General features: G+C 49.2%; 4 protein-coding genes across 4 annotated transcripts; all 4 read right to left on the reverse strand.

Moving 5' to 3' along the window:
• Positions 1-1,318: 1,318 nt before the first annotated feature.
• DEU56DRAFT_756968 (uncharacterized protein) lies at positions 1,319-2,936 on the reverse strand (the record flags this gene model as incomplete). Its single annotated transcript, XM_041350074.1, has 6 exons — positions 1,319-1,388; positions 1,456-1,622; positions 1,691-2,011; positions 2,068-2,105; positions 2,154-2,657; positions 2,705-2,936. The coding sequence occupies 6 exons, from the start codon at positions 2,934-2,936 to the stop codon at positions 1,319-1,321; spliced, it is 1,332 nt and encodes a 443-aa protein (XP_041207490.1).
• Positions 2,937-4,653: 1,717 nt separating this feature from the next.
• On the reverse strand, positions 4,654-6,193 carry DEU56DRAFT_756969 (uncharacterized protein; the record flags this gene model as incomplete). The annotated part of the gene is made up of 5 exons (XM_041350075.1): positions 4,654-4,906; positions 4,981-5,300; positions 5,357-5,448; positions 5,620-5,700; positions 5,770-6,193. The coding sequence occupies 5 exons, from the start codon at positions 6,191-6,193 to the stop codon at positions 4,654-4,656; spliced, it is 1,170 nt and encodes a 389-aa protein (XP_041207491.1).
• A 194-nt stretch (positions 6,194-6,387) lies between these two features.
• DEU56DRAFT_756970 (uncharacterized protein) lies at positions 6,388-8,369 on the reverse strand (the record flags this gene model as incomplete). The annotated part of the gene is made up of 2 exons (XM_041350076.1): positions 6,388-6,521; positions 6,575-8,369. 2 exons carry the CDS (start codon positions 8,367-8,369, stop codon positions 6,388-6,390), a joined length of 1,929 nt encoding a protein of 642 aa, XP_041207492.1.
• Positions 8,370-8,596: 227 nt separating this feature from the next.
• Positions 8,597-10,509, reverse strand: DEU56DRAFT_756971 (uncharacterized protein; the record flags this gene model as incomplete). Its single annotated transcript, XM_041350077.1, has 6 exons — positions 8,597-8,802; positions 8,856-9,195; positions 9,307-9,583; positions 9,625-9,853; positions 9,890-10,033; positions 10,270-10,509. Coding segments are annotated over 6 exons (1,436 nt in total), but the record flags the coding sequence as incomplete, so codon positions are not given.
• Between the last annotated feature and the right edge of the window lie 256 nt (positions 10,510-10,765).

Consider the following 10,765-nt stretch of genomic DNA (forward strand, 5'->3'; position numbering starts at 1 on the left):
CCTAACTATGTAGATTCAGACTAGAGCCAATGCGTGAACTCTTGTGATGCATCACTGGGGAAAAAACAAGAATACACGAAATGAGGATGTGGCGAGAACCTCAAGATTCGAACCAAATGTTTGCCACATTCTGAGGGTAGTGATGTTCCGGCCCGGCTTGGCCCAAAAGCCACAGCTTTGGCCTGGCTTCAGACGGCTCTGGCCTGCAAAAGATCCAAGCCGGGCCAAAGCCGCAAATGACGGCTGGCTTTGGCCTGGCTCTGGCCTGAGCCACGGCTCGAGTAGGGAATTTGCGATTCTGACAAGACTCACCTGCCAGTGCGCGCCTCAGAATGCAAATCGCGACGATTCACGCTTCGGGCGCAAAATGCTGACGGACGGATTCAGATGGGCTCGTGTTTCCTCATGTGTTTCTTTCGCTGCGTGAGAGAGGAGCTGTCCAGAGTACGATCCACGAGGTCGATGAGCATATCATATTTTGTGAAAACGACAACGACGGGAACTTTGGACCAGGGTTAGCGGTCACCTGCGTGGAGCGATAACAAACGAACTATTTCCGAGTTTTCCGTCGCGCTTCAATGTAAGGAATGCCTCCGTGCCAGTCTCCAATAAACGCCCGCCTGCACGGGGTATTTCAAAGCAAAGCCTTCCATATATTTCATCAGCTTGGGATGAGGAGTCGTGAGGATGGAGAGCCCACCAAACAGCATGCAGCTGATCTTTCAGAGCAGGCTCGGATATCCTATGTTCAATAAAATCTTGGACTATTTTGATGTTATCCTCTTCTTCGATGTTAGCTTCGCCCGGCTTTTCATGCAAAGTGAGCTATGGAGATAACATCAGCGACTTACTGTGTTTAAGATGATGAGCAGCCTACCACTTTGTCCACTCCGAATGCCTGATTGATCAGTGAAGACCCATCAGTAAACTACAATGTTCTGTACAGAGCTGTACAGAGCTGTACAGCATGCAAGCTCCACAGCTTGGTCCCTGCTGGACAGCTCACTACAGCTCCACACAGTACTACATATCCTTGTGAATTTTCGTACATATAATTCACAGTCTGACAGACAACCACATTGAAGGCTCTTGTACAGAGTTCAACGATAACATATCCTTGTAGAAAGTTTGCCAATAATATATCAACTGGTCAGCTGTATTTGCGTGCACAGAAAAGGACAACGATCACAGCATGTATTGGATTACACAACACAGCAGCAGAAAACATGAATGCACGGTATCGTAAAACTACTAGGAAATGATGCTCGATTCATGGTAAAATAAAACCTGTACTATGTGGCGCCAAGAACCTAAGCGCTCAATTGAGCAGGACTTGAAGATGATGATGCTTCAAAAGATCACTGCCGTCGACCTTAAAGGACTCTGCCCTGCATGAAACAAAGATTAGCGTTGAAAAACTTGAACAAAAAAAAACCTTGCCATCCGGACGCAGACCATAAACGAAGTTGTTTTGCGAGCTTCGGTCCGTGATAAGGGTGCTCCTTGATATCGTTGAGTAGCTTGACCATCTTGGTATAGATAGCCTTATACTCCGTGGAAGAAAAGTTCGGGTATGTCTTTCCATTACCGTTCTTGACTAAACCATCGAGGACGCAATTGAACTAGAAAAAAAATGGTGTCAGCATATTGTCGAGTGAGTACGAGCACCGAAATATACCGCTGTGCAAACCAAAGCTAAGCATTCCAGTGGTAGCTGCTCACGGAAAATATCTGGTCTCCTGCGGGCGACACGATAGGATCCAGTGTAAAAGAACGAAATAGTGGCTTCGTGGAGCGCAGGGTGAGCAACGTTTTGAGTTTTCCCGAGACTATCTACACCATTGCGCAAAAAAAGAGATTTTTTGAGTAAGGTTGCAGCGCGTTCTTGGACCCACGAAGCACGTTCTTGGGGGGGGATATGAGATGGTGGGATTATGTCATACATAGAGGGTGCGATACTGATAGCGATTTTCTTGAGGTCCGAGCGCCATGTAGATAGATCTTCAAACAGCTGAAATAAAAATGGCACGTCAGGTGCCAGGCATGCAATCAAAAACACAGACGTACAAGCTTGGCCATGTCGGGCTTGTGATCGGGCCAAATATCTGATAGACGTGTGAGTAAGCTGTCTCGAGGGGGAGGGAAATACTTACCACCTTCGACTTGTTGGCCGCTTTCAAGCCATTGTACAAGCGAAGCTGTAAGGACCTCGTAAACGCTTCCCGACAAGCCATCAACGAAGGTCGGGAACAGATCCTCCATCGCATGCTCGACACGGCACTCTCCCTTCATGTCCTCGAGAAACTTCTTCCAACAAGGACCATACCAACTCAGCTGCGTGGCCTTGGGCCCTTCACCTGCTATCTTGGCTGATACCTTACGAGCTTTGATATTTGAATCGAGAGGTTTGGTCTCGGCCTGACGCAAAAGCTCGAGGACGGCAGGATCAGGCAGATGGGGGTGTCCGTTTCGCTTGTGGTGAACCTGCAGAACATCGTCAGTATGCTCCGCGGGCTTCTCATCGTCACTGGACACATCAGTTGCCAAATTATTCTCGGCTGTGTTTTCATCCTCATCGTGTGAGTATTGAAACTCGAAATCGGTTGGAAGAGCAGTGGTGACACGAGGTTGCGATGGTTCGACTTCCTTCGAAAAACCTGTCTTGCGCTCAGTGTGATCAGAATTGTGAGAGTAAAATACTTACCAGGATGCGCAGTAAGGCGCCCATGCGCTGCTCCCCAGCTAACTTCTTGATCTTCGACATCATCTTCCTCCTCCTCTTCATCATCGTCAGCATGGCCTCCATCATCATCATTGTCGTCAGCGGATGCCTCTGAACTCTGGGATCCCGTATCCCCCGCTCCCGAATGTACATTTCCAGCTGACATCAGAGCAGGGTCGAGGTTCTTGTAGAATGTAGCGTCAGATTGACGCATAACCGACGTGGCTTGTGAAGGTGCTGGTTGCGCCAAATCATTGTTTCCAGAGGTGACGGTAGTGGGTGGAAGACGTGTAGTGGGATCCAGGGAGGCTAACCGAGCACGATGTTCACTGGTGGCCTGTTAAGACCGTGCTCAAAGGGTGGATCCGAAGGGCTTGGCTTCAGCTCGTGCGCTGCGCCCCTTACCCGAGTATGTGCCCTTAATTTCCGAAGGCTAGAAACAAAGTCCGAGGGAGGATGATGAATCCCGGTGGACTTCAAGGGGACAAGTCTGGTAGGCTTTTCGAGGAAGAGTCAGGCCGATGTTCAGGGGGTTAGTCCGGCCGACGTAAGGAGGGTTCGTCGGCCGACGTAAGGAGGGTTAGTCCGGCCGACATAAGAGGATTAGTCCGGCCGATCATAGGGTTAGTCCGGCTGACATAAGAGGATTAGTCCGGCCGACACAAAGGGGGTTCGTCGGCCGACGTAAGGAGGGTTAGTCCGGCCGATCATAGGGTTAGTCCGGCTGACATAAGAGGATTAGTCCGGCCAACACAAAGGGGGTTCGTCGGCCGACGTAAGGAGGGTTAGTCCGGCCGACATAAGAGGATTAGTCCGGCCGACATAAAGGATTAGTCTGCCGGACAATAGGGGCTTAGTACACCCGGAGAATAGGGGCTTTAGTCCGGCGGACGTGGGGGACAGAAGCAGACAGGTGTAAGGACGGAAAAACAGGAAGTCTGAGGGGACAGAAGGACAGGACGTCCGAAAGGACAGAAGGACAGGAAGTCCGAGAGGACAGGATGTCCGAAAGGACAGAAGGACAGGATGTCCGAGAGGACAGGATGTCCGAGAGGACAGGAAGTCCGAGGGGACAGAAGCTAGAGGTAAGACTACACTAGACAATGTCCAGAGTAGAAACTGACAGAGGTAGACTACCCGAAGGTAGAGGCGGAGTATAGCCCGAGGAATCAATCCCAGGACACAGAGGTTGGACAGGGAAGTGGACCCGGGCCCATGGAAATGGATCCGGGTCCGAGGAAACAGGGATGAGGATAATCTCAGGTGATATTCAAACTCAGGAAACTACTACGAGTTTACAAGGTATTATATACTCGGAGATCCGGGTCAACAAGAGGAACATACGGAAAGGCTAAACTGACAGGCGCAAGGAAAATAATACAGGAACAATCGAGAACGGAGACGGAGATGAAGTATCGAATGGATCTGGGCATAGGAGGTATGATCGAGAATGAAGTCGGATATTAACTGTCAAACAGATCCGGGCATATAGGGGTTAGGACAAGGGGACTATACAAATGGGGTAACAGAATAGGAGCAGGACCGGAAATGAACTGTCAAGCGGATCACGGGAAATGGGGACGGAGATGAACTGTGAAGTGGATCCGATGTTTTAGGGGTTAAGTGGACCTGGGTCCGAAGCTCAGGATCTGAGTAGGTCCGATGTTTAGGGTCCGATGTATAGGATGTCCGACGAATACAGGAGGAGTGGACGAGTGGACGAGCGGACGACATGAGTGAGATCCGACGAATAGGACGTCCGAAGAATAGGACGTCCGACGTATATGGGAAACAGGGCAGATCCTGCTGAGGGGTATGTCCGGTGGAGACTGGGATGCGGAGTTATCCTGCCAAGGGTTAAGGTATAGCTTGGCTACATTTTGGAGGTCCGGACATTGTTTGTTGGGAGAGATGGGATATGATTCAGGGGCTCAATGTACGGTATATGACACGGCCGCTACATATGGATTGTTGAGTACTTGTAGGTCAGGTTCCGTGCCAGGAGGGACGATGGGCTGCATAAAGCCAAACCAGCTACCAGATTGGCGGTGAGAAAAAGCGGGATGCATATTCGATACATCCAAGTCTTTCTTTGTTGCCTTACTAGTACCTTTCTTTCCCCCTGTTTTAGAAATTGCAGGATCCTCCGCTGTTTCCGAGACGGTATATGGTGGAGGGGGTTTTCTGTCGATGTTCAATATTAATATCTAACACCAACATAAACAGACCTGCCTTTGTGCGATTACCACGACCCTTACGAGGGTGGTTCGGGTGCCAGAGGATTGGTTGGTACATCGATGTCAAGGGAGGTGGAGCCCTTGGGCTGAGTAGTCCGTGCCGGGGCATCCAAGAGAGCACCGATTTTTTCGAGTTGCTCAACCCTACCTCCTTTTCCTGCGCCAGAACGTCCAGAACGTCGAACTGACGGTTTGTCTGCAGAAATTGGCTCTTGCAACACCACGGATGCCTTGGCCCCAGTACGCGACTTCTTTGCAGAATTTGCTTGACCATCAGAATCTACAGCTTTACGCTTTGATTTCTTCTGGCTCGCACGAGGAGACATGACTGGACCATGCCACTAAGAGTAGAACTAGTGGTACGATCAGCACGAGAAAATCACTGATAGATACACACCGTGTTTTGGGGCTCATAGTTTGACTCGTAATCGGGTCTCCAGTGCCACATGCAGGTAATGTGGGAGAATCTTGCGAAACTGAATATAGCATCTTTCGGAAATATGAGTTGAGCGCTGCATGCAGGTAGAGATGGTGAGCTTGAACGTTGAGCGGAGGTAATGATGCATGCTTTATTTTACACAAAGTACAAAATGGGGATATCATGTGACTCATATACTTGCGCGCCGGTATCGGTATCGGATATCAAAGTGTAGTACATACTGGTAAATTTGAACTCTACCCAGTTTTGCTCCTCTTTGGCTTGGGTACAACTTCCATCGTCCAACGATGATCGACCACTCGCTTCCGACATGTGTCATCTACAGATAACTCACTGTCCTCATCACTGCCACTGGCGGTATGTAAACGAACCTGCCACCAAGAGTATTACCCATTTGGAAACTAGGAGTTCAGGGGAGTCCTCCGAGGGCAGTGCAGCGATGTGCTTATCCAGCAAATTGATTACGTCGTCAAAGACCAACCGCTTGGGGTTTTTAACAAGTTCATACCACGCTAACGCGAGTGGAAGGAGAGATTTGAAGTAGGGGTCGAATTGTTTGGCGAGTTCCATAGTGTAGTGGTCAGATTGATGAAAAAATCGAGTCTTGCTGTCCCCGCACTTTTGGTACGTCGACGCGGACCATTCTCCTGTTATCCATTTCACTTTTTGATTTGAATGTGGGAGAGTCGTAGGGAGAACACACTTCATGCCGAGAGGGCCCCTGAACTCAATGCAGACCCAGATGAACACATAAAACATCAACTCCAGATCGTCGTTGTAGACATGCGTGATCATGGGGGCTGGGTATGCTTTCGATCCCGAGGCTCATGTACCCATGCGCTCATCCGACGGATCCGGTGTATTGAGATAAAGCTGGAAGAGAAGGGATTGCGACATGAACAGTATTGTGCCCTGAGGTTATGAGGTATTAATTCATATATAGATCCTGGAAAGAAACCAAAACACTAACGGTGCCCCCGACACTGTATTTATCGCCTCGTACGATATCTACAGCAAACTCCCAATCTATCAACATCCCCGCCATCATCATCCCCAATCATCGCGTTGTTCAAACTGCAATCACGATGAAGGATATGCCTCTGCTCTACCGCAAACTTCTGGACTGAAAATATTGTGAGTGGAACGGTTAGGTACATACAATCAAAAATCACTTACCCTTCAAGATGTCCTGTATCGCAGTCAAGAACTCTGAACGTGAACGGAATTGATACAAGGGTCGCGCACGGGGCTTCAAAACCATGCGAACATGCATACAGGAGGTGCCCTGTAAGCTGCGCGTGATATTTTGACGATACTTCACCGTCTCGTCAACCTCGCCAGGCTCCATCTCCACAAGCCAATATTCAACAAGGTGAGGAACACCACGGAGCCCATCCATCTTCTTCATCATACGAATTTTGTTGAAAACCTCTGATTCACTGCTGAGAACCCAGTGATCTTTAATTATGTACTCTTCATCGTCCTTCCTGGCCAGATAGCACGTCATGCCACGACCAACGAGGCCTTGCGTGGAGAATATTAGATCGAGTATATCATACGTGTTTTCATTGACTCGTATTTTTCCGATTGGCTCTGGGAGGGGTTCACGGAGAGGATCAACAGGGACTTCGTCTATGGGGGGGACCATGCTTGGAGGGATGTTGGCTGCAGGTTTGCGCTCCGCATCCTCTGTGGTGTATAGGGGTTTGTTCACGATCTCTTCAATTGTGGTGGTCTCGCTTTCCACGATCAGTGCATCTGGGATTGCTAAGGTAGCAGTCTGGTGCGGAGCAGGTGAGCGTGAGTGTTTGGCGGGGCGGAAATCAGGGGGTCGATGCGTGTGGTGAAGTGTGTGTTTCAATATACTGATCGTGGGGTCGAACCTGATGCACTCGAGATTGCCGAAGACAATGGACGAAAAAATCTGTAAGAACTTGTCTGGCTCTCGATCGATGTTTATGCAAGGGCTGACAACACCACCCGAGTGGTCATATAGGTGGACACGAAGCTCGCGATACCCATTGCAGATGGAGACCAACAGTGCGAAGCGTCTCCACGGTTGGTGTTTGAGAAGCAGATACACCTTGGAGTCAAGAGTTTTGGCAAGGGGATATGAAGGTAAGTAGGCACTCGAAGTCAGCTCGCATACGGCCTTGATTGTGTCCCATCTAGCCTCGATATCATCGAGTAAGGTGAGGTCTGGTTTGCGCGCCATTGCATTGCCGGGTACTGGGCGTGAGGAGTTTGATGCGCTCCAGACACGAGATAAGATGCGCTTCTGAGCGAGTTCAGGCCGTCGCAGGAGGAGGGCGATGGAAAGGACATTGTAAAAGGATGCAAAAATCTGTTCCGTTGTCCATGGCTGGAGTACTGTGGTTCTGCCACCACTGTCACTTTCGTGTTGGACACTGGCAGAGCTGGCATTCATAGACTCGGACATTTCGTCATCCTCAGGCTGGCTAGAGGCAACAGGTGTACCAGTGTCATCGACGAAAATCCAATCTCCCGACTTCTCATTCGTAGTTCCACTAGTTTCTCCTTCCCTCTCTTCATGGTCCGTTCTTCTCTTCTCTCCTGCCCGCTTACTTTTTTGTCCAGGAAGTTTGTCTAAATGTGACTCTGGGAGTGGCCAGTTCCAACAGCGTGCTTGCGTGTCATAAAGCGGTACGAGGATTGATTCATTTTGAATTTGCTGAAATGCTTCGACCCTGGTATCGGGGTGGATTTTCTTCAACGAAACTTGAAGATCCTTTGCTTTTGGGACCTTGCGGTTATAGGACTTGAAGATCAATGATAATACATGGCCAAGCTCATCACTGTTGGCAGGTGGAGATTCCTGCAAGATCAAGCGAATAAGTTCCGAGCTGGTCAGTTTACTCATTGTCGGTACATTGTGAACCTCTGGAGCTGACATCAAGGATGCCAACTTCATCCCGAGGCCCCCAGAACAAAAATGCCTACCAAGTGGCATGAGGGAGTGCTAGTGCTGTGTGTACAGGTACGAAAATATTGTATTTGACGCTTTCTTTACTAGTCTACAAAAATGGCCTTATATTGCATCAAATGATAGCGCAAAGAAGGCGCTTTTATCCAGAAACTCGTTCAACCAAAACTCCGTGGCATGCTCCAAACTGTTGTACGCTGTGAGACGCTTGTCAGCAGTAGCGCCAAAACGAGGTACAAGTTGAACAGGAGCCCTCAATTGAGATAACGGAATAACATCGCCCATCCGGTTTCCATTTGAGTGTTTCGCTCGCTTGAGTATATGAAGGTGGTTGTTGGATCGCGATCATTTGAGAGATCAAAACATTGAACATATGTGAGGAACCGATCCTTCCAAGACCATAGTAAACCACTCTTGCCAATGGGTCGCATAATGAGTCTAATCTGCGTGATTGTGTGACCTGTAACAGTTGAGCTTTAAATGATTTATTGTAACGCAAAACAGAAAGCGCACCTGAAAGACGACTACTGGGCCATGAGAAGCCCGCACTGGTCTCGGCAATGACTGTATCATAGTGGCCCAAGATCCACGGGTCATTTGGTGGTGCAAAGTTTAGCGTCTGAGCTGGTTTGATGGCGTGAGTGTCATGTAAATCCATCTCTTGCAAGCGAATTTTAAACCAGACTTGAACTTTGTCAAATGGGAGGACGGCACCAGGTCCAGCCCTTCTAGGGCCACCTATTGCATGAACATGCCGTTGTCCATAAGTTGCCTCACGTTGAAGGAAATCAGCTATGGCTTGTCGTAGATCTGGTAAGCCGAATGTGATAGCGACTTCATCAACAGTGATGCTCTGAATGGAGGGGTCATATGAAAGATGAAAGGCAGTAGATTTGTTGACAAAGGAGCGAAGTGGTACAGGAACGGAACCCACTTCTCAGTACTGGAGTGCCTTAGCAATCACGAAATAATTCGTAATTTGGTGTGGGTGTCGGGTTGGGTCAATGGGATTATCTTGTGTGTCGACGTCAATGTCGATCTCTTCAGCATCCAAGTCCAACCCCTCTTCCTCAACCCTCTGCTCGTGAATCCAACAGGCCGGTAGCGAGCTCAAAACGACGACACTTTTCGGCGCAATCGAGGTATCAACAAATTTGTGTGTCATAATTGTTGTTATTGCTCGATCTAGCGGGGTCTTTGATCTCTGTAATGTGGGCGTGTTCAGTGATGTCGGCAGACCACTGTCCTATGACGCCAGAGTTACGAATGCTGGGAACGATACTATGGCATTAGCTCCAGCTTGGGGATGTAAAAGTTGTTGATGACTCTATTACCCTTCCCCTGATGAACCCCGGCAGCAATGATTGCATCCTTGTTTGCGTGGAACTCATTTAGTGCACGTGAGATGCGCCCGAGATCTTCCTCATCAATGCGCGGCGACTGTACGAGATATCGGAACTGCATGAGCGCCCGTAAAGCAGCAATGGACACCAGCAGGTGCTGCATCCGCACTGACAGCGATGATTACCGTTGAATGTCTCGCTGACAGCGACCGGTGACTTGTTTCAGCTTGGAGATGCCACCATGAAAACGCCGATGACCGGTGATGGGCTGCAACACTGAAAATCGGAAATCAATTTCGGAATCTCCAACAGCGTTAATGAGCCATTGGGCATCGTGGTCAAAGAACACTTTATGAAGATGGTGGAGTGATTCTGGTGTCAAAAAACGGGAGGGGTCTGCTAGTATGTAGTCCACCAGAATGGCTTGTCGACGCCATTCAGTCGGAACTTCTGTGCCTCGCGGAAAAACAACCTCAATATTCATTGGGATCAGCGCGCGAGCGCACAACAGCAAGCTGTGCAAGAGTCGTCGATTTCATCCGGGGTTCATGACGGAATGCATCCCCGAACCGCTTATACATCACCATCGTCACTGGCGACGTTTTTTCCACCAACAGTTGCCAGCATCATGGCCTCGGGGGTGTCAGCGATATAGCTCGCGAGAGTGGTGAAGCAATACCGACTGTGTCCGGTAGGATCAGACAGCATGACACCACGTTGAGCGGCCTGCTTGAGTGGTTCGAGAATGATATTGAGGCATTCATGTATCAGTCGATCCTCCAATACGCCCTTCATTCGCTTCTTCTTGTGAATAAACTTGGGGACTGGTAACAGAGCAGCGAGAACAAAAGAGTTGGTTGATGATTTTAGGCGTATGTTCATATGTATATTGGCGAGGCTAATTAGAAGCGGATGAGCCACGCGATCCCCTGTTAATGCACTGATATTCGTCTTGTCGGAGGAGAGAATGGTGCCGAGGAGGGTTGCGCCCTTTGGTATCGCCGACTTCAAGATATTTGAGTGCCAGACCTCAATAACTGACTATCTACTCACCTGCATGTCCCATGCATCGTTTCCTGA

The sequence above is a fragment of the Suillus clintonianus genome, assembly GCF_016758775.1.
Source record: "Suillus clintonianus strain FC179 chromosome Unknown DEU56scaffold_45, whole genome shotgun sequence".
Classification (NCBI taxonomy): Eukaryota; Fungi; Basidiomycota; class Agaricomycetes; order Boletales; family Suillaceae; genus Suillus; species Suillus clintonianus.